At 40.1% G+C, this 23689-nt stretch overlaps 1 protein-coding gene across 4 annotated transcripts; it reads right to left on the reverse strand.

Moving 5' to 3' along the window:
• Nucleotides 1–792: 792 nt before the first annotated feature.
• On the reverse strand, nucleotides 793–22244 carry THOC1 (THO complex subunit 1). Of its 4 annotated transcripts, none has more exons than XM_031052863.2 (23): nucleotides 22122–22204; nucleotides 21687–21758; nucleotides 21184–21257; nucleotides 21017–21077; nucleotides 20230–20296; nucleotides 19038–19156; nucleotides 17786–17834; nucleotides 17179–17274; nucleotides 16790–16872; nucleotides 16234–16307; nucleotides 15559–15667; nucleotides 14292–14423; nucleotides 13094–13194; nucleotides 11796–11862; nucleotides 11571–11621; nucleotides 10909–10979; nucleotides 9981–10004; nucleotides 9475–9570; nucleotides 8538–8603; nucleotides 5060–5143; nucleotides 4684–4831; nucleotides 3192–3270; nucleotides 793–1264 (listed from the first exon to the last, which is right to left on the reverse strand). In XM_031052863.2, exons 2-23 carry the CDS (start codon nucleotides 21741–21743, stop codon nucleotides 969–971), a joined length of 2004 nt encoding a protein of 667 aa, XP_030908723.2. In that variant the 5' UTR covers nucleotides 21744–21758; nucleotides 22122–22204; the 3' UTR covers nucleotides 793–968. The 4 variants fall into 4 exon arrangements, with proteins under 4 accessions (XP_030908723.2, XP_030908724.2, XP_030908725.1 ...); XM_031052864.2 differs by having other exon boundaries at nucleotides 21687–21753; nucleotides 22122–22163; XM_031052865.2 differs by lacking the exon at nucleotides 21687–21758 and having other exon boundaries at nucleotides 22122–22244.
• Nucleotides 22245–23689: the final 1445 nt, after the last annotated feature.

Raw genomic sequence — 23689 nt, forward strand, 5'->3', positions numbered from 1 at the left:
ACAATACGATAGGGAGAAAAGTTCTGGGATACGTAGTTTTCCACACACTTGGCAATTGGAAAGATTTCACTGAATGACACAAATTCTACAAGCAGCAGCCACAACCCAAGGTGTAGCTAGCTACTGCTTAACATCATAAAAACTTCCTGCTTTTTGAGGGAAAACAGATCCAGCTACGAACAACAGCTTGTACCCATAAATAGGTAGCCATATCCTTGAAATGGAACCCACTGTGACTTCACAGTGAACTGGGACCAAGAAAGTACCTTGTTTATCAGGACTCAGGGGAGTTCCTACAGAGCCAAACATATCCAGAGACTGAAGTTAGTAACTGCTAATACACACAATCATGGAACCCCCCCTCCATTATCAACTGTCAAGGTCCAGAAAGAACCAGTCCTTCAGAAGGAAGCAGGCTGAACGTGCACCCCTCTAAGGACACCGGTGTTTCACAGGAAGTGCACGCTGGAACTCAAATCCCCACCACAGTCCTGTTTTCTCAAGGCTGAATCACTCACAAGCAGGTACACTTTGATGGTCTACAGCACCCTGCCACCACAAAATACTGCCTCACAAGTCCCACACTCTGAGAAATTGCACAGAGACAGTGGTCATAGGCACCATCAATCGCTCCATCCAGCTGGAGTGACCTGAGCTCTGCTGATGGCTGCACAGAAAGCTGCCTGACTTCCCACCCTCCCTGTCACCCTTCCACCAAGCCAAGAGGAAGCTTCTTACTCCCACACTGGGGTGACTAACCCTTCTCTCAGAAAGTCTGCACAACTCAACAAGTTATTAAAAAGTTTTATCTTTTACTGACCATCAGATGCCTATTAAAAATCTGTTACCTAGCAACAACAGGAACCATTAAACCAAAACAGTCACGACTGATGATAATGACAACCACCAGAAGTCACAAGCAACAACCCCCCCCCACCCAAACAGGGTTGAGCAGCAGCTGGAATGAGTTAGCTGCCACCCTCAGTGTCGTTGCTCAGGCTTTCTGCAAGGTCACCTAACCCAGCTTTGTTCAGCGCCAGAATCAGGTTCTCAGGGGTGGCATGAGCGCCCTCCTGGTCCTGCCAGGCGACCAGCAGCTGCTTGGCTCTCATCTTCATGTCCTCACTGTCTGACTCGATCTGCCGGATGTCAGCATCCTTCATTTCCAAGTAGGGGGCCAGGGCCTTCCACTGCTCCCCAAGCCTGTTCGCAACTGCCTCGATCTGGTCGCCCGTCATGGCTTTGTCCCTCTGCACATCTGGACCTGGGGAAACAAAAGAGAAAGAATCAGTGAGATACAGGGAATGGCTCCAGGTACTGCAAATTCATCTGCCCTATCTGCCCTGGTTTAAACCCCCTATTTACTTACTAACAAACAGATGACTTACACCTTTTCTTCAGCTGTTAAAACTACTCATGGGCTCTGAGAACAGATGGATTTTTACACCTGCATTACCTGGATTTCAAAAGGAACATTCCTTATTGCCCGTGACAAAGAATATTTGGGGGTTTATGTTATCTCCCATTTGATTAAGAGAGAATTTCTAAAGCCTTATGTACATCAGAACCACCTCCTCCAAATGAAAACCAGGATTCTGATAGGCAGCCTGCAAGTTTCAATACATGAATCAACTATAGTATTAAAATACAGAGTGATCTTTAACACTTAATTATCTCTCAGACTTCTTTCAGTCACTTTGCTCAGTGTTAACCCAGGTAAAAACAGTTTGCTTCCCTTTAACTGTTACTGAAGCCTCATGTTCTTGTTAGCAGCAAGACTGTGAACAGGACAGTAGTGGCTTTAGTACACAGTCAGTACTTCTAAGGAATTCTCTGTCATTCTGGCATGTAGATAAAACCATGGAATACTGTGCTCTGCTGAACAGCCAAGTGCTGCAGTGATTAGACAGGTGGGTTTGCACATTTACAGCTTAGGTCTACAACCTATGGCTTATCACACGTTTACTTCACACTTTAAAAGAAGAAACCCTCAAGGCTGAATTACAGTTAAGTTAATTGCATTTAAGTTAAACCCAACCTGAAGAGCCAACTGGCATGGAGTGGAAGTTTCAGCTCTCTCCAGTGCCATTATCTGAACTAAACTCACTGCATCGAGGAGAAGGCATGGAAGATCACAACAAAACAACAAAAGCACTCTGCTTGCTTCCCTTATTTCTAAGCACAGAGGCCCACAGCTTTGCCATCTTCGCTTTATGGCAAGGTTTAAAGAAAGATCTAAGTTCCAAGCAGCAAAGCTGTGCAGTTTGTTTGCTCAGGCAGTGTTATGCTGAAGAGTTGGAAGCCTCCTCACTATTGTCAAGAAGACTGTGGAAAAGGTCTGGATGAAAAAGGGAGACAGAAGAGAGATTCACAGAGGCCCACAGGAGGCTTTGCCACTCACAGAAAAAGTCTTTCAGCAAAATTGCCAGTGGTGGCCAGCGTGTGGCTTCCCTGCTCTGCATATCCCACCTCCCATGCTGGATGCAAGAGCTGGCACAGAGAGATACAACACACGAGAGAGAATGCTGTGAGATGAAGGCAGAAGTGAGGATGGAAGGAGGCAGATCCACAGACATGGGAGACAGTGAAGGACACTTACAGGAGCACAACATACCATGGTTACAGGCAAGAGACAAAACGGAAGGAGTGGTTTATGGAGAGGAATGAACAAGAAATGAAGTTTGTCAGGAAGGCTGCTCTTCTAAAAGAGCAGCTTTTGCCTTCAAGTTATTTTAAATGAAGAGGAAGTAAAAATCTCAGAGTTGGAATATATCCATTACTGAAAGTTCCATAACCACCCACTCCAGCAGGGGCTGGAGAGAGGCACTTATCTGTAGCAATCGAAGGGCAGAAAGAACAAGAAGCAGGTCATGGAACACTCAAGGTAGGTTTTTACACAGCAATGCTGCCATTTTAACTATATGCACCTACTAACACTGTAAGCACCACCATGTAGCAGAAAAGGTGAAAGAGGCTCCTAATGAAAAGGCTAATCCAACTTCAACTAGTCAGATGCTTTCAGCACTGCAGGCCATGAGACCCAGAGGTTGCTATGGGTACCCCATGCCCTGGGAAGGCTGCACTTTGTGGTATGAAAGCTGGTTAAGTCAGAAGCACTGACTGTTAAAACACAGCTTCTACAACACACAGCAAGAGAGCTACTGCAAACATGGAGAGCATGCAAATCTTACTTTCATTGTTTTCCTTTAATAACGCATCATTATCTTCCTCATCTTCATCCTCGCCTGTTTTTATTTCTTCAGAAGGAGGCTACAATGAGAGAACTAAACATCACTGGATGAATTTTGTGTTTAAGGAAAAAGTTTACAGCTCTGTGACTGTCTGGAATGTGTGTTAGAATGGAAAACCTGAGATGATTCCATATGAGAACTAAAGATCCCCCACAGTCTCCCGTATCCCAGCCACCAGTAACAAGCGTTCTAATAAAGCTTAGTATTAACTAAAAATCCTAGTTAAAGCATCCGCTGACTTCACAGGATTCTCTCCTTTTCATAACAACTACAACTAAGCATTACACACCTACCTTTATTACTTCATGAAAAAACAACCAAAGAACTTCCTATGAGACCACTACTGATAAGCATATTTTTCAAAAAGTCATTGTTCTTCATTAATTTTATTCCTCCCTCAGGAATTCATCAGCTTTTTTTTCTGTACTTTCAAGCTTCTTAAAGGTGGCAAACAAATATGTAAACAGCAAACTTTTCACTCTCCAATTTAGCTGTTGAACACTGACTTCCTCTTTGCCTATGTCTCAGTCACAGGCCCTATCTACATATCTGTTTCTTGCTGTAACATTTGGAACACGCCCACTGCACCAGGAGGAATACTGTATCAGCTGCTACCTCAATACATTAAACAGCCTTCCCCTCCCAATAAAACTAAAACTGCTATTAGCATCTAGTTAACTGTGATGGCTGAACAAACAAAAAGGCTATATTTTGCAATCCAACCTTTACACCTTAGTAGTTCCACATTACAAACAAGGAAGATCTCAGATACGGAAGCATGGATTCAATCCACAAGGAACTACTGGCTTGTGCGCTAACTCAAAGGTTTAGAAAACGCTCCCTTCCCCAGCTGTTAGTTTCTCTTATTGTGTATAAGAGCTGAAGGACCCCTCCCTGGCCTCAAATCTGCACTGCTGAACATGCAAAAGGTCAATGCTTTACATTTACAGCTCCACAAGGTCTATTTCTCCTAAGATATTTTAAAAGTCAGGGTACTCAGAAGAGCTCTGGTAGAGAACCCCGCTGTAAAGCTGTGGTAATGCTCAGTGCATGCCCTGCCTCTTTTACTGCCATCCCAGGAGCCAGAGTCACCAACACGCATGAGCAGTGACACCAGCTACACCTTCTGTGTGCGCTGCAACATGGAACCCAAGTCACAGGGTACAAATGTATCCCTGCCTACAAATGGGACTGCCACAGCTGGCTTTCCAGAGTATAAGGCAAAGCTCAGCACTTACTCAGTTACTCAGCATTGCTTAGTTTGGTGTTACTGGGATCTTCATAGATTAGACCAATTTTATTTGAAAGTTTTACTTTAGCATATGAGGCTTTTTTTCTCTCCCTTCCCTCCCATGTACCAAATGGACTGCAGAGAGACAAGCAGGATGTCAAATGAATTCAGCATTTATTATTGTAGGATAGTATTACTTACAGGCAGCTCCTTGGCTAATTTGATTACCATGTTTTCTAGATATTCAGGTAAACTCTTGAATTGCTGGTTTGTTGGCTGGAAGAAGTGGGGACTTCTGCGTGCTAGAAGCCTCAGTGCTCTCCAGCCATAGTTAGAGTTGTTCACAGCCCTACAATAAAATACAGGCTTGGTTGGTAACAGTCTGGCATCTGGAAAAGCACAGAAAAAGATCTGTGGCATTTACTAATCAATGTAATTCTGTCCAAACGTAGGCATTTTTTGTATATGACTCTAGTCCCGCACAGATATTAGTAATGCAGAGAACAGTCAGTTTTCTTTACTGATCCATACATGAAAGAGATCAACATGAAGTGAGACACAGCAAAGATTCACGTACTTATACTTATTTTCAACCATGTTTTCAGGGTCTGCTTGTTCAATAGCTTCTTCAAAAAATTCCTCCAATGTTGGCATATATTCCCTGGAAAAGAAAATTAAGGCGCTTAATGCTCCTCACAATCTACTCTAAAGTAGCTGGTTTTGAATTCCTTCATACACATCTCAAGCTTATCCACTGAAGGAAAAAGAACCCCAACCCCAAACCATTCTACTCAAATTCAACAACAGCAAAGAAACTGTTTGCTATGTGTTGCTATAAAATGACTGCTTGATAGAAAATCTGCTATGAAATTATTTGCTGATTCTAGCCACCGAAGCTTACCAGTGGTCACTACCACTGCCTGCTGTATGTGTTTAAACCTTAGGTCATACCAAAAGGTGACATGAACATGGCGGTAGCATTTGGTGAAAAAGGACAATGGGACCCAAGACAAGAATTGTGGCAATATGGAAATGAGACTTTTATAAAATCCCCTGTAAGAACTGACTGGCTGTGTCAGAAACATGCTGCCACTTGCACAGCTCGTAACTGTTCAAGATCACAAGGGAGTTGTTTTGTGCAGTTTCACAGAGCAAGTAAAACATGGCCTTACCCCTATTTCAGTGTCATCTGCTACCAGAGAAAGCTACATTACCATTACTCTACAATTTCAATTATTTACAATCACTAATTTTAGAGGGGGAAAAACATGAGGCAGCTGAATGTTACACTTAATGATTCCATCTTAGTGGCTCCCCAACTTCCTTAACGACAATCCTTATACCTCCTGCTGAAGGTACTTCAGTTAACGTACATTCAATACAGATCCAAAGTCTACAGGTATCAGGAGAAATCATTTATTTATTTGGACTTTTCTGAAAAGCATCTGAGCTCCTGGGCTCAGAGAGATGTGATCAATGGCATGAGGTCAAGGCCTGTCACTAGCTCAATTCCGGGACGAGTACTATTTAGCACCTTCATTGCTGACCTACTGATGATGGGACAGAGTGCACCCTCAGCAAGTTTGCAGACAATGTAGAAATGGAAGGAGTGGCTCACAGACCAGAGGGTTGTGCTGCCATTCAGAGGGACCTCAACAGGAATCTCATGAAGTTCAAGAAAGGAAAATGACAATTTCTGCCCCTGGGGAGGAACAACCACAGGCACCAGTACAGCCTGGGGACTGACTGTCTGGAAAGCAGCTTTTAGAAGAGACATTGGTGGACACCACCATGAACATGAGCCAGCAATGCACCTTCTGGCAAGGAAGACCAGCAGCACCCTGGGTTGCACTGGCAAGAGGGTTACCAGTAGGTCAAGCAAAAGGATCATTCCCTTTTACTCAGCACAGGCAAGATACATCTGGAGTGCTGGGTCCAGTTCTGGGCTCCCCAGCACAAGACATGGGTCAATGCAAAAGGCTGTGCATGGACAGGAACATCTAACATCCAAGGAGAGGGTGAGGGAGCCAGGACTGTTTACTAGAGAAGAGAGGGCTCAGGGGCAGTAAATAGCTGATGTGGGCAATAAGGAACCAAGAGTCAGGCTGGACGCTACCCAGTGGAAGTACAAACAGCAGCTGGCACAAATCGAAATACGGGAAATTCCACTTCAGCATCAGAAAAAATCCCCCAACTTTTCTGTGAGGTTGATCAAACACTGAAACGGGCTGCCCAGGAAGCTTGTGGATTTTCCACTCCGAGAGACATCTGAAACCTGACTGGAGAAGACCCTAGGCAACTTGCTCTGGTTGGCCCTGCTGTGAACAAGAGGATGGAACTCTAGAGGTCCCTTCTGACCTCAGCTCTTCTGTGATTTAAAAGACAATATTTACGGTTCACATGGGACATATTAAAGAGCTGACTGATGTTTCTGCTCTCAGAACAACTAGTGGTTGCTTCTGAAAGGTACTCAAACCAGTACATAAGGAACCACAACCTAAAAAAAAATAACAGATATAATATTCACAATGATCACGATAGTGATTTGCTGCTTTGAAGATTGCAAGCAAGAAATACAGATTACTCGAGAGCTGTAGGTTACTGTAAGCCAAGGTTATCAGTGGTGCAAAGCAAGCTCATAATGATCCGCAGTTTTCCTTAAATGTTTGATAGAGGCACAGCTGCTTCTACAAGTGAACCTTATAATCATTTGGGGCACAGAAAGAAGCACACTGGTCTACAAATTCACTTTAATTTTGCTGCGAAAATCTTGTTTTGCCCAGGGAAGCATTGCCTCATGCATGTTTAAGTGTAGTTTTATCACTGACTAGTTGAACCAAAGCAAGCAGCTTGATAACCTATTTAGTTTGAACCCTGCTATATTATTCCACAAACAACTATCCAAAAAGACAACAAGGAAAGAAGGATTACCCCATCTGAATGAAGGCATGAGGAACCAAAGCAAAAAGTTAGTCACTTGACTATATTCAGTCACAAAGTCTATAACAGAGCTTAGAACCAAATCCAGACCCCCACGGATCTTCTCCTTCCTGTTTACCATGGCATGCACTGTCTTGGTTTATCTCCCTTTGTTTAGTTTTATTTATTTATTTACTTGAAGAAGTTGCAGCACAATACAATCATGCACAGTGAATCAAAAGCTTGGCTTCCAGATACAACTCCACCTTTAGTTCTTATCCTAGTAAATGCAAGTATCCTGTCAGAGGCCTTCCTGCACATCCCAGCCTCACAAGAAAGGAGGGCACTTCCTCTGCACAGCTCCCAACCTCTGCAAAAGCAATTCCTCCACTCACAGCGTCAGCATAGCTGGCACCCCTCCCCACGCACCCAGCCTTTACAGCCACTACTAGCAAAGATCTCTTTGGGAACTGCCCTATTCCTTTTCTAAATATTCATACTAGGTATCACATCTGCACAAAAAAGGATTATGCTATTTATAACAAAGTTACACAGCAAAGTACATTTTCAGTGTTTCCTACAATTGTGCAAGCAGAAGGGATAAACAATAATTGTATTTTTCTACATCTGCACCACTACTAGATCCAGTATGCACCAAAACAATGCTTGCTAACTGATTTCCTCTCATCCAGTATTGTTCAAAGCACATGCCTCTTTGGAAAACACAGCCAAATAGCATGCTAACTTCATTACAGCCACACTTGGCAATCTTCCTTTATTATATAAGGTAACTAATTAGACAATTATGCTCTACAAAATGGGAGTTTCCATCTGTTTTTCAGCTTATTTTACTTCAGTGAGCAATGAAAATTACTGACAGCATAAACAGTAATGAAGAAAACTGTAAGGAAATTCCAAGATTAAACACTAGCGATGAAAACTGTAAGTAGATTTCAAGACAAAGACTCATACAACCAACTCATCTCCAAGACACACAGTGAAATGGCATACCATATAAGACCATCCTACATGCTTTCCTTATGCCAATTTTGTAATGATTGTAATTTCCTGTGTAAGTAGAGTACTGAAAGTTAGCATTAGACATTTAGAGAATGACATACCATTTTTTTACCTACCTACTCTCTGATTTACAAGCTTCCATGTTATCAGGACATAAATTCCAAAGGCGGGTCAGTTCCTCACTGGAAAGAGAAGCATAAACACATGTCAAACTCCCATTCATCATTCTATCCTTTCATGTTCCATCACTCACCACAGACAGACACATGAAACAATACTACAGAAATTTTCACCTCAGGGCCTTTATAATAAAGCATAACATACAAATCTTGTGATAATACATATCAGGAACTAGCAGAAGTGACAGAAATCTTATCTTGCATACAAGGAAACTTATGCATTAAATTTCTATTAGAATCTCCTGCTGATCTGTGGTCATCAACAGTAACAAACTCTCTTTCCAAGCCAGCTAAGGTCAGGCCATACTGTTTTGATAAATGAAATAATTTATCATTATCTTTTTCAGAAGGGATATTTTACTGAACACTCAGTAGTCTTGAAACTCAAGGTCAAAATTTCTACATCTAGGCTAGGTGAACTGCTACAATAATTAGACTGTAATTCTCCAAAAGAAGGAAGTGAGAAAATACCGCACTTAGTGTGTATGGCACTTTTATTGGAGAGGGCCTATCAAGAAGACATCTTTGCCCTAGGGATAGCAGTAGGTGTTATTTTAAAACCCATGGCACATGAACATTTTAAGCAAAAACATTAAGAGGACAGAAGTAATGAAAGTGATCCAACAAGTGAAAATCACGGATTTTCAGTCTGTAAAATACAGACTATTTAAAAGGGAGCTAGAAGAGATGGTTATAAGGAAAGGAAGCCTACTGCAAGTTTTAAAAGAATGACATATTCCATGGCTGTTCTTTCCCGGCAGTTCCAAAAGAAGGAAGTTTGAAAATTACTAACTAGAAAAACATACAATGTCAAAAAACCCCACAAAACCCCCCCAAACCAACTGAAACCTGTCATGAAAAAAATCCAACATACTTCCCCATAAGGATTTTTTTGTTTGGTCCTTTTCCTAAGAAGTCCTCTGGAGCTGGCCGCTTTCTCACAGGCCTCATTGGCTTAGAATCAGGAGGTCTACAGGAAAAAAGATGCTCTTTAGCATCAAACCAATAATGTTTAAAGAACAAAATCAAGCCATTTCAGATGGTACCCAGTTAAATCATAATGGAAATATTCAGAAGGACTGAGATTCTAGTAGTGGAAGGAGTTAAGGTTGAAAGGAGAGAAAAGGTAAAGCAGGGGTAAGGAAAGAAATTTACCAGACACCAAAATTAGTTCACTCACAAACTGAAAGGTCTATCAGAGTCCCGATACAGAAAAAAGTAGTAGATCATGTTTCTGCCAGCAGCACATACTAAGAATGATCTACCCTGCTGCTGAGATCATCTGCTCTACGATTGCAAGTTCTTTTCCCCCAGGTGCACCTGATTTCATGGGATCAGAGAATGGAGATCCCAGACCACTGAAGTGAGGGTAAGACCTACCCAAGCTGAAACTCTGGCTGAGATCTAAAGAAGGAGACAGAACATTTATAAAAGTCAAATTTCATAATTTTACTTTACAACCCCTCTGCAACAGTCATTTCTCTCTTCTCACAGCCCCCCTCCCTTTTTTGCAAACAGTTAAAATCATGAGGAGGTGGCTCCACCTGATCTCTCCACAAAAGGAAATGTGCAATGAGATCATGCCCCAGATGTTCATTACCACGAAAAGCCTATAGCCTGTGTGCAGACTGCAGGAGGACAAAGAGGAATGTTTGGTCACCACCTCACAATAGTCAAGTAGACATACAGAGTCAAAGTGTAAGTTTTGTCACTAGTTGGTTAACTAATTACACAGCAAACCTTTCAGTGGCGAAAGCCACCTAATCATAATTTCCTTTGGGATAGGTAAGTGATCACCACCAAGTGGCAGTCCCAGCAACTAAACAGCATAAGAGGAAAACTGTTTCACAAAACTCCAGGTGTGCTGCCCCACCAAAGCCATACTGCTAAAAGCTTTGCTAGCAGCAATCCAAAGTGGTACATGGGCAAGTCAGGCACCAATGTCTTAAACCTAGGGTCTGCCTCAGTCACTGGATGCTTGGTATTAAGGAAACAAAATATTGCCATGAGACGGTGAATGCTCTCCTGAAACTTCATACATTCCTAACCACCTCTTCACTGACATAATGAAGCCTTAAGACTTTTTGGCAGAAATCTAAGACCCTTATCTAAGACCCTTCTGCACACACAGAAGGGAAATCCAACTAAACAAATCTTAAATTTGTGTGAATCATTAATGGTCATATACACTGTGGGTACATACTCTAAAACTAAACCATCATTTCAAACAAACAGCAGGCATTACTTCATCATTTTCATTATTATTACTTATATAATAATAATTGTGTTATTACTTCATAATAGTTACCTTTCTTTGACAAAACTTGGGCAGCCCTCATTTTTCCATGAGTTCCAGTTTTCTTCAGTATTTAATATATGCTGGAGAAACATAATATTGCATATTATCAGGGTCATAATAACCTTCAGAACTGAACCCAAAGTTTTTAACAGAGCTACTAAAATGAAGGCAAAAATTTTGTTACAGTGTATTTCAGTCACTGTTTTGAAAGCCATCAGTATAATCTTAAACAGAGGCTTTAGTTTATTCCAAAAAGGTTATCTTCTCTCTTAATAACTGTGTGAAAGGCTTTATTTCTTCTTCTCTAAACAAGAAAATAGATGCAACTGAACTAAAAGAAAATAGGAAAGCAAGACGACACACCTTTTAGTTTTGTTTTTAATTTCACTTGCATCTTACTCCCATGTCTTTGGGCACAACACTCCTTTCTGCAAGAGTTTCAATAACCACTGTCTCCTATTAGCAGCCAAGCACATATATGCACATTTCCATTTCTCCCCAGGAGAAGGAAAAGCACATTAATAGAAACGGGGGGAAAATACAACTAAAATAAAAAGATGTTACATCTTTTACTGAGATGAGATAGAACTTCTCTCAATTACTACATGTATGTCCCAAAAGCTAATTTATGCACTACATAGAATTGTTCAGACAGACACCAAAGTACTTACTTCTACCATCTTCGAGAATCTTTCCCCATCTGGAGGATTTTCTGAAAGAAGCTACAATTGGGAGGGAGAAAAAAAAGTTAACTTTTTGCACTGTATTTATAGCAAAATACATAGAAAAAAAACCCACAAAGAAAATCATTGCTACTGCTTCAAAGGTGCTTGACACAATACTACATGCTAGATATTCCTTCATGTAATTTTTATAGAAGTATCTACTGTACCAACCTGGTAAACCGCTTTTGTAGTATCTTCAATCCAAAGTGACTGCTCATCTGTAAGAACATAGTTTGAACTGGAATTGGGGGGGGGGGGGGAGGAAGAGTAAAAAGTGTCACTAAATCAGCTTACTTAAAAAAAAGAAAAATTTAAGAGTTTACTGCACATCAAAATAACACTGAGGACACATCATTTACACTACACACTCTCTGAGGGCTGTTAGAGAGGTACTGAAGAAAGTACTCTGAATGTGCTCTGGTCTGGTCCCAAGGACGACTACTCACTAGTTTGTGGAGTTAACTAGATGTGCTTGTGGAATATTCTTTCAAGTTTCAGCTTCATTCAATAGGAATTCTATTTGCACAACTCAAGATCACATCTTGATGTTGGGACCAAAGCACAGCAAGTGTGCACAATGAAAATATTAAAATAAAAACCCCCAAACAACCCAACTCTTCTAACCCCAGCTGAAGCTGGTTGTACTGTAGACAAACTATAGTAAAAGAAGCAGACTAATCTACCAGCTGTATACAGAATACACCCCTTCATTATCTCAAAGTGTAAAATCTATATAGCACAACCTGAAGTCATTAAACAAGTCGCTTGGTACATCTAGAATTATAATGCAATCAGTAATCAGAAGTGAAAAGAACACAGAAATAAATTCAACATGGCCCACTTCACACCCAAGCAGAGACCAGAAAGTTTTTAAACACATAAAAAAAACAACCAGATGAGAATCTAATCTTTGTTTTCCACTGGTCCAAGAAGAATCCATTTGAAACATAACCATCAACATTCCTTTAGAGTGCTCAAAAGCAACATAACACCAACCAGCTTTTAATGAAGCACTGGATACCTTAAATAGCAAATATGAACATGATCATGGCTATGCAGAAGAAAGACTTCTTCCCTCTCATGGCTGGCACTCACCTTAATCAAGCTTTCATGGCCCCTACCTCTCTGATACCTCACTATACTCACCAATTTGGAAGAAAACTAACTCTGCAAAGATGAACAGATTGGGTTTTTGCTGGCTGAGTAAACTGCACAAATTTGCATAAGTCTAACAAGCACTAAAGCCCCAGCAAGAGAAGAGAAAGAATCACACAGAGGAGCAGAGAAAGGCAACAATGAGACCTCCGCCTTCCCGCTGTAAAATAACTTCAGCCACATCCTGCCCCAATGCAAGGCTCTGCAGGTTTCACAAGAACCTCAGAAAAAGTAGAAAAACTCCTTTAAAATATTCTGAGATATCTCCAAGTTTTTAGCTCCCCATCCCTAAAACACAAAATACATCACATTACCTTTTAAATTTGACCTGTCCTTTTAGGTACTGAAATAGTATTAAGTACTGCAACAAGATGTGACGGCGAAAGTTACTGTCACTCAGCTGTAAATCCATCAGCTAAACAAAAGAAGAATTATACATTAAAGACACTAGACACACAAAAAGCAAAAAAAGTCCAAGAAATGTTTTCTGGTAAACTCTATAGAGAGTAAATTTACACGATGATGGCAAGTCATTACAGAAACTCTATTTAGTATCACGCTTTCAGCACAGCACTTCACTTTGAACAAGAATTTGGAAAAACAAATATTCCAATATAAGGACAGCTTCCTCCCTTTTCTTATGACCTACTGCCTACAACATCAGGATTTGGCTACCATAGAAACATTCACTCTCATCAACACACAGTGATACACTGTTTGGTTTCTAGCCTGTGTGCTGCAGCATGATAGATCACACAAAGCGAACATTTGAAGATTCTCTGAAGAAGGCCTTTGACTGCTGGGTGTTAATTAAGCAACCGGTTCTGTATTTTCTCTACCACGTTATTTTAAAACTGTAAATACACAGGTCAAAGGATTTTGATGAATTTACCTACTCTTCTATCCCAGAAAAACTCATGCTGCATCACAACTTGCTTTTTGTCATCTACTAACGCATGTAATTAAAAGTTAAAGTTACGTATTATTCCAAAATGAAGACAACAATTTCAGGATTAAATCCAACAGGGCACTATTTTTAACTCAGCATGAACAGAATTAAAATCTCTCAACATCTTTTTCAAAGCAATTTTGAACAAGGCCATTATGAGGCAGAAAATATAGTTAGCACATCAGTCAAGTTTTGGAAATGTAATTCTAAAGGCAATAAAACCCCAATATGTAACAACACAAACCAAATGCAATAAATAGGTCAGCTTTACTGCAGAATCCTATTCCAGAAACAGGAGTTCATTAACCATCAATTAACAGAGGCAATATGGAAAAAGAATCAAATGAAAAAGAATACAGTAAATCTATATAAAGTGATCAAACAACATAACGGGATATTCAGAGAAACCATGGAGTCTCGATGTGTGCAGACATTCAAAACCCAGCCAGATGCAGTGCTGATCAACATGCTCTAGCTGAGAGCTTTGAGCAGAGAGGTTTAACTAGACAGCAGCTCCTTCCAACCTCAAATAGTCTGTGATTATTAGGAAAGAAATCACATACCTTTTCACTAGTTAAGAACTTTGCAAAATACACATGTTCTCCTCCTGTTTTTAGTTCTTCTAACTTTTTTCGGGAAGCCTGTGTGTCGTCCAGTTTGTAACTTTTGAAAACAGCCAAAACTTCTTCTGAGTACTAGAAAACAGTTATTTACCACATTGAAAATAATGCAAAAGCTTTGTAGTTGGAGAACTACACTACACTTAGTGCCAAGCAAGCAAAATAATTTTTAAACTTGCTACCAGCTAGTAGAAACAACCCATTTGCCACCAATACGCAGGGCTTCTCTGGCCACCACAAATGACAGTGAAAGCATTATTTACCATTTCAGAGCATCTAATCATTTGAAGTACTTAAAATATGCTAAGAAAAACAATGTTATGGATTGCAAACAGTACACAAGGGTCCACATGACAACAGTGCTATATTAAACTCAGTTTAAGTTGTTCATAATATATACAAAAAAAGGTACAAACATGAGAGTTAAATTTGAAGTGCTGCTCTTAAATTCAATTCAGAGCCCTAAAGCTGCAATGAGATAAAACTTTCAGCTGAAAGAATTAAGCCTGGCTTTGTTCAGTTTCTCTGTACCACACGTTGGGGATTTTGTTGGGTTCCCTGCCTCAGAGCTGAAAATGTAGACCTCATAAACCAGATTCATGTTAGGAAGTCTGAGCAGATGTTACATTTTATTACCAGAACGCAGAGAATGAAGATAAAAAAAAATCTCAGGCTTCCTATTTGGTAAATATCAAGTGTTAAATTGTGAAGAAACAGCAGCTTAGCAAAGAACCATCCTCAACATTCATACTAAGCAAAACTGAAAGCTGGCTGAAGGGCCATTCTCTTCTATTTGCTTCATTAGGAAACCATCCTCTTTAGGATCTGACTGGGATCAATATGACTATTCAAAACTAAGATTCAGGACTAGGTAGGACCATTTATCATCTTGGGGGAGAACAACAAACCCAAACAAGTTCTGCTTTTTGCAGTTAATAAATCACAAAAAAGTTACTTCTGACACTGTTGCAACATATGAAGTCTGTTACTGAATTACACAAGTTTTTTAGGAGATTTACTGTACATCTTGATACTGTTTACTGTCAAAGGCTCACTTCAGAAAACAGCAAAATGCATTTTCTCTTGCACTATTATTTGTCAATGGCATAAGCATTTGAAGTGTTCTATCCTCATGTACTCGCTCTCCTACTTGTGTAAATGGTAATTTTTTAATTAGGCCTAATGACTGAAAGCATGAATTCAGTATTACCTTAAGGAAAGTTTTCCATGAGACCTTCTCATAGCACTGCACAGGATTTCTAAAATAATCTTGAAGTGACCAGAATTTTCTATACAGGTTATAATCTATTGGAATGGAACTGAGAGAAAAAATAAAATGAAAGCAATGTATTAAATTAGAATCAACTCAGGTACGTGCAATCACAGAAAATAGGATTCACTTTTGTAAGTGAAATACAGACAATAGTGAGCCCTAACAGAGAAATCTGTAATTCAGAATTCGTCACTAAAGGAGTTTTTGATCCAGTACTGTATTTTCTTACCATTAAAGCAAAAATAAAGTATTTTAGGAGTTTTTCACTATGTGGGTAATGAAGGGGAGCACAGCTTCTCCTCCTAAAAGCTATATAGCATGTACTGATTACATCTTACCAGAACAAGTTTGTCAAGGTAATTGGAAAAACTGCCAAAGAGAACAGCAGTGGTTCTCAGTCTGGACATGCAACTTTTTCAAACAAACAATCTTTCTTTCTCTTCCAGGCAACTCCATTTAAACAGATTAAGACACTGATAGGATGTAGCTAATCTTGAGCAGGCAGGAGACAAGTAGAATTCCAAGCACAACATCTAAGGATATTTCCCAAACGGCTCCTAGCTTTCACTTTGTAAAGTTTTCTCTCAACTTTTAAAATTGCTGCAAGCTCACCAACTTGTTGGTGCTTCATCATCTCCCATTTCACCTTCTTCTACGTCCATTCCTTCTTCTCTCTCCTCGGTGTGCTAATAGGAAAAAATAATGTAAGACTTATAGAAATGCCACTGTTATTTGCATGCAGTTCTCACAGTCTTATTTTAAACATTCTATTACACTTCAGATCAGAAAGCTTAAGCTGGTACTTCAAAAGATCTCTAAAATTTTATTCCAGTAAAACACGTAACAAATTCCTATTTTAGCGCCTTACTACTCTTTGCAATTGTAACCTGACTTCTCTTGGGAAAAGCCGAAAGGATAGCTCTATCCTCCATACACTGTGGGGAACACTTATCCCTCATAATCAAATCACCTTTTTTCCCATCAAAGTCTGCACAGTTTAATGTACCAGGTAACATGCATATTTCCAGAATCAGCAGCTTGGTCTAGAAGAGCAGCAACCAAATAATGAACATACAGTTCTGACTATTAAGCACACGAGCATGTTTTTGTGCTAACAGCCTAACACATTTACTGCAGAATAAATGAAAATTGACACAAGAATTTTCACCTTCTGTCCTAGAGTGCTCTCATGTTCATTGGTATTGAAGACAGTGACATTTTCCAGGTTAAACTGGCTCTGCAAATTAAGTCCTGTGAAAAACAAAGGGCCAGTCTTAGAAGCTCTGAAGTTCATATGCAATCATATGCAAGTCTATTACTACAGTTGTTTATGAGATGCTGATATTAAATTCTCAGAAACAGCATTTAAAACCTGTGTTTGAAATCACAACAAATGAAGGTCACTTACAATATTTAAGGTAGAGACAGGAACTAAGATACAAGTGCAAACTGACTTCCTCCAACTGGATTTGGTCTGTTACCATCATAAACTTAAAAGATTCAACATATTTAGTCTTTGTTATATGTTAAGTGCAATGCAATGCAAAAAATTCTCACCTGACTTTTCTGAAAGCGGAAATAACCTAGCCAAGAACAGCTGAATTCTTCCACAGAAGACTGTGTTTTGTGACTTAGATAATCTTCTTAGGAGATCTAAATATTAGAAAAATATAAAGAATGTTAGTGTTTATTCCTCTTCTAATTTCTCACATGCTAGAATTTAAGACTTGCTAATCACATGAACTACATAGCTAATGAAAGGAAACCAAGATATGTAAATTTAAACACTAATTTTCTCAGACCACATTTTTTTCCAAATGCATTCTACCAATTTTCCCAACACCTTCAACAACAATAGAAATTAAGTTCAAGTGAATTCTACTCAAATCAGCATTTGGTATGGGCCTTGTCACTGCTGAGGAATATTTCTTGGATGTTCTTAACAACCTCCACTGATGAAGGGATTTCCCCAAGGTCAGAATGACTTTTACATTAATCAGCAATACTCAAGAATATCTGCTGTGTGATCTGCCTTTTAATTTGATTACTTGTTGAATGCATCTGAATGTAAATCAAATTATTGAACTTTCTTCTATTTGCTAAGATAGGGAGTTCATTAATTCCTGACCAACCCCCTAAAAAATGACCACCTTGAAAAACTCACCATTGCACATTCGCAGCAAGTAGTTTTTCCCTGCAGAGTAAAACGTATTCTGAAATGGAGTAAAGGTATTTAGCTCATTAGCAGGTCATAAAACTTTCTTGAAAAGATTTTCATTCAATCACAAGCCATGAGTAAGTATGAGTCATTCCTACTACTGCCTCTAAATTAGAATCTTCCTTTAAATAAAAAGCAGGTTTCATGAAAAGGCAAAATAAAAGAAACAGACCCATAAATTCCAAAAAAGCATAAGCCACAATGTTTAAATCCAGCTCCCATGCAGAAAAACCCCATGTGACAGTGAACTGTAGGAGCAGCACCTGCTTTTTTTCTGGAACACACTAATTTTTACTCATTCCTTTTATTATTCCATGCAAAAGTATTAAGAGTATTAATAGTACCAGTTATCTGGAAAGAAATGGAGTTTGTGAATATATCAGGAGACAATACTAGCTGAAACAGAATACCCTGAGTAAATGCCTGTGGGAAGTAGTCCTGGTTAAGAAATCAAAGAAAACTGAGTGATTTTCAACTGTTACCTATAGAGTTGCATTCCTGGTACTACTGACAAAGAGCAAATCAAGGATACCAAGATCCAAGGTTTCTTATCATCTTGCAATAAAATGCTGGCAGGTTAGGACTTCTGTCTGAGACCTGGAATTCCCACTTTAATTAACAGTGGCTGCAGCACAAGAAGTACAGCAGCCTGTTGCAGCAGCAATTCTCCTGCTATAGCACCATGGCACAGCAAGAACACAAAACCCTCACACAGGCCTCAAAACTGATTGCTCCTCAAGAGCAGCAATATTCTATGGCAACATATTCACTGTTGCTACAGTCCTGTAAGTGAAAGCTCATTAAGAAAGTGACCAAGAAGACTTCTTCCTCTGTCAAATTAGAGGTGGAAGAATCTCCTTCAGCTCTGAGGAAGAAGCTGAATAGTAAGTCAGCACAGAAGCTACTCATGCAAATTGTGCATTATTTCTAGTTTCTAAATGCGACAAAATCTGTATAGTGTAAAAAAAAACAAAAAAAAAAAGAAAAAAGCAGTTGGAAATAAAACAATTAAATTTTTTTTTTAATTATTAATTTTCTGACCTCTGCTGCCCAGAAATTTAAGCCTTTAAACAAAACATGATCAATGCTGCTATTTTAACAGAAGCAGATACAAAGACAGTTAAAATCTGTTTGTAAAAATGGTTCAGGCAGACAGAAGTTCTGGTACAATTGTATCACATTTTGGAAAAATACCTACTGATTTCCAAGTAGCAACATTCTTCTCCACAAAAGTGAAAATTCTGTCACACTGATCCAAGGGCAGGCAATCCAGAACATCCCCCAAAAGCACAAATGGAGTTGATGCAGTGCAGATACCTGTGAGGAACAGGGAACATTATATTAAGTGAAGTCGAACTCAAATGCAATAGAGATGCATGGTAGCTGAGAGACATTATGTTAAAATAAAAAAGAAAAGTTCTCCTGGGTTTCTACACATCCTAACAGAATAAAAAAAAAATAAAAAGCTTGGGCTAAAATGTGAACTATTTTTGTATGTACACACACACAGATGAGCTTTACAAGAGCCCCGCATTAATACAAAACACATAATAAAGAACAGCTGTCGTACAAACGTCAAAGTCAGAAATAACATCGCATCTTTTTGCAGACTGCAAGTGAACTCCTTCAGACTTCTATGTCCACAGTTAATAACACTATACACACCCATGAAGTCCAAGTCTTTTCTTCATGTAAAGCACCACTAAAGCAGTGCACCAAGAGAGTCTACCCATGCTCTGCAGTTAGGCAATGTCTGCATTCCTTACAATCACAGGTCTTGTTATTCTACGGTTCATAAAACACATATGTAGTTGAGCTGTACTTACTAAAACAAACAAGTATTTGATGTGTAATATGAACAAATAAAGGGAAGATTGCAAAAGCCTCTTCAGAAGAGGTTAGAACACCAATTACTGACAGAAAGGGCAGTTATACAAATGGATTCAATTATCTAAAAACCGGTTCTGTACTGACAAATACAATCTGAGCAGAGATATCCAGGAAGAGTTATTTCTGGCCCTGCCAGCAACTGACAAGAGAAACCTACAAGTCATTTACCTCTCTGCCTCAGTGTTCTCATCTCTAAAATGATGATGGGAAAGTTCTAAGCATTTTACAGTGATGGACAAAGACAGAAAATGCTAATTATGTTTCAACCAAACCCATGCATCTTCCTCTATTAAAAAAACAATCAAACAACACGAATGTTACACATACACCTGAACTGAATTAGAAGTCATTCCTCTCATGAAACAGACTTCATAACCACTAGTGTAAGGGCCACATATTACCAAAGCTAACTGCTGCATATAACTTACAAAAATTAGGATTTTAAAATTCCCCTAATTGGTCCCTAAATTTGCCAACAAATTTGAGAGAAAGATGCTCACCTTCTGTGACTCCATTAATAGCAAGAGAAATAATTGCCAGGAGATTTTCACATGGAGCTTTGTTTATCTAAACAAACAAGACAGTGTTACACTTTGGCTATGCTGACTTAAATACATCTAACTAAAATCCTTGCTTCCAACTAGGCATACTTAAAACAAATACTGAGATTCAAATTTCCAAAACTTCTATCTATTATATCAGACATGTCAGTTAACATTATGAAATTTTTATTGAGTGAGCAACATTCCTTGACTGCTTCTAGCTGTTAAAGACCCTACAGTATCCACTGTATAGAGAGACAGTCATTTACCTCCAAAAATTAGCATACTAAATTCAACCTTCATTCAAGCAATAACACTAAAAACAGTATTTCATTCTTTTCATCATTCTTTTCAGTTGACAGGCAGCTTTGTTACATGTTAGTAACAGATAACCCACTCCCCACCCCATGCTTAAATGTACAGCTGCAAAATAATGCATATTTATTAATCAGAATTTTAAGTAGCAGACTTTCATAAGAAATTACAAAAAAAGAAAACTGCTGGAAAAGGCTAAGTCAGCAGCTCTTGCTATGCTGTGGTATCTGTAAAATACTGCCATTCTGTCCAACCTACCAATCTCCTTTAATCAACTATATTATACTATAATTAGGTAACTCTTACATAATGCATGTTTTTAATACACAATATTTCCTTATACTAAAGTAAGCTGCTATTAATACATTAACTTGTAAACAGAAATTTGAGCTTTATCAAAAAATAAACTGTAGCAATTTAAAGTACTTACTATTTCTTCTTCTACAATAACTCTAAAAGCTTGATCCAAGGTACACTTCTTTTCATTTTCACTGCAAATGCAAACATTCCACATCAGTTAATAACAACTATTAAGGTAAAGACTACTAAAAAGATACCTGAATAGGCACCTTTTAAAACCAAGCAGCACTTACTTACCTCCCAGGAATCTGGTTAAAAGCGTTCAATAATGGCTTGATACTTTTGACATTCAGGGCCTCTCTGGTGGATGTCTACCAATATGTAAGAAAGAAAGTTTACAAAACCAGTACAAAAACAGACAGATCTCCTCCTTCCTCTATTTGACAGTGGATGGAAATACCAAGGAATCTATTTGCCAGACACCATACAGCAAACAAGAAGTGCCTAGGAAATTAGATGCTGAGCTAGCAGCGCATCACGCCCCAGACCTGGGCTAACAGTGTGGTGAAGCAAAACACAGCCGAATACACTGTTGCAACCAACACTGCATAGGCAACAGCCTCAATTGTGTTCCCACCAACCAAGCCCCCCCCCAGTTTCACCTGCCTTACAGGTAGTTTACGGCAGCCTAGGACATGACTCCTACTAACAAGTTGGTATAAAAATTACTGTATTCTGTAATGAAATAAATCTTAAGACACCAGACGTCTGTGCCTCAAACACTCCTGTGCAAATCTCACCCCTCTGTTCAACAAACTGGGCCACAGACGGTGATTTCCAGAAGCATGAGCACACATCCAGCCTCACCTGCTCTGGACACGGAAAAGTATCATTCAGCAGAAGCACAAAAGAGGCAAGCATAATAAGCAAACGGACGTTTTGCTGCGGGAGTTATGCCATAATTTAATTTTATTTCATATTAGTTAACTAAAGAGAAGATCCTCCTTTTGGTGGGCTGAGCTGGGCCGGTATGAAACCCTGTCCCAAAACTTATACAGCTTTATTTCAGCTGCGCTGAACTCTCGTTAAAGGAAACCCGGGCCTGCGGGCCCAGTATTGAGCCCGGCCGGTGAGGCTGCTGAGGCCGCTGAGGCGGAGCCCCTCACCGGCGCGCAGGCGCAGTGACCCTCCCACCGATACCAAACGAGGGTGCCGACCGGTCCGGCCGGGCTCACCGTGAAGCGGTGCCGCGCCTCGGGCAGGCTGAAGAGCGGCGGCGACATCTCTCCAGTTCACAAATGCTCCGCGGCGCGCACAGATGACGCCATACTTCCCCCCTCCCTCCCGACAGCTCTGCGTACATCCTGCGGACGCCCCACCTCCCTGCTCCTTCCCCGCAGTGCCCCCCAGCGGTCAGCCGGGGTCTGAGCGCATGCGCAGGACGGGGCGGTTCTGGCGGCCGTTGGGGCGCTGAGGTGTGTGGCGGGGTATAGAGAGGAAGGGAGAGGAAGGGAGAGGAAGGGAGAGGAAGGGAGAGGCAGGGAGAGGCAGGCAGCTCACCGGTTCTGTCAGTGTGATATTGTCTAACTGAAAACGGCTTTAAAAGGTTAACGTGAGTGGCCGGTGTGATGGTTGTTTCTGGTGACCGGCACCTCGGAGCCGCGGCCTGCCACAGTCGTCAAAGTACCACTGAAGGAAGAATAATTAGGAATTTTTATATTGATAAAATCACCTCGGCACCAACAGTTCATAAGTTGAATAATGTCCTACAGGTCCCTCCCCTGAGACACCTTGGATGGAAGTCTAATCATTGCTTCTCTAGATTTAACTACTAGTCTGAGGTAGCCCTGCAAAAATAAATGTTTATTGTGAAATGTAGCTTTTTGTGTGTCTCAGCTCCTTTAAAGACCCCATTCTCCAGCTAGGCCAGATAGTGGCAGTTCCCAGACTTGGTTCTTGACAGCCATTTGAAAATTGGAAAAAGGCATTGGAAATGTTGACAAATGAAGCCTGGTCTTCCATTCCCATGCCCAAGCTTGCAGCTATGAGTTGGGAACCCTTGTTATGTCCAGCTAAATATAGTTCTCATCAGATGTCTTCTGGATCTCTCAAGGGCACCTCAAAACTGACTGGGTACACTGTTTTCTCTCACTACTTCTCAATCCTGCTTTCCTTTTTGCTATCAAAGCAGAATAATTTGAGTCACTTTTTTAGGAAAAGGAAAAAACACAGAAACCTGACCAAAACCCCACCCCACCTTTTCTCTTACCAGTGCTGAACTTCCTTAAGCAATCACTGTTACTAAAAACCCAACTATGTGGCTGAGCACACCAGCCTGTCCTGGTGATGAACAGCTCTCAAGATGTGTGACCAGTACTAAACAAACCAGCCTATGTCTGTTTAGACTGTCACCATGTTCCTGGGGGGGAGTCTGCCCTTACATCTAAATTCCTCAACACAAGGAATCTGTGTTGCAACATCAAATGCATTTATTTGACCCCTGAAAGACAAAACTCTGTATTTTGATGAAGGTAGGTTTCTTCCCCTTGTATATAGAGACCTGATGGTCCTAATTCACTGGATGGGGAGTACTGGTCTGCCAAAACTCCCAATAATTTTAAATAAGGAAAGCATTGTCTCCTTTATTTGGAATCTCCCCTCTCCCTCAGTATGTAACAGAGCAAAACTTTGTCGCAAATTATCCAATAGCTTTTTAAACATCAGCCTGTTATGCTTTACAGTTAGAAATACAGGGAGCAGTTCAGGTCTCTAAAGAAAGGTTTCCAGTGCCATATTAAACATC

Source organism: Melopsittacus undulatus, chromosome 1 (assembly GCF_012275295.1).
Source record: "Melopsittacus undulatus isolate bMelUnd1 chromosome 1, bMelUnd1.mat.Z, whole genome shotgun sequence".
Lineage (NCBI taxonomy): Eukaryota > Metazoa > Chordata > Aves > Psittaciformes > Psittaculidae > Melopsittacus > Melopsittacus undulatus.

What these genes read in the sequence shown, in the direction of transcription:
- THOC1 (XM_031052863.2), bottom strand. Translation starts at nt 21,743, where the DNA reads ATGTGTGCTCATGCTTCTGGAAATCACCGTCTGTGGCCCAGTTTGTTG. An exon ending in CTACAAAAGCGGTTTACCAG is followed by an intron (nt 11,622 to 11,795) that starts GTTGGTACAGTA and finishes TCCCAATTGTAG; the next exon opens with CTTCTTTCAGAAAATCCTCC. An exon ending in AAAAAAATCCTTATGGGGAA is followed by an intron (nt 8,604 to 9,474) that starts GTATGTTGGATT and finishes TTCTCTTTCCAG; the next exon opens with TGAGGAACTGACCCGCCTTT.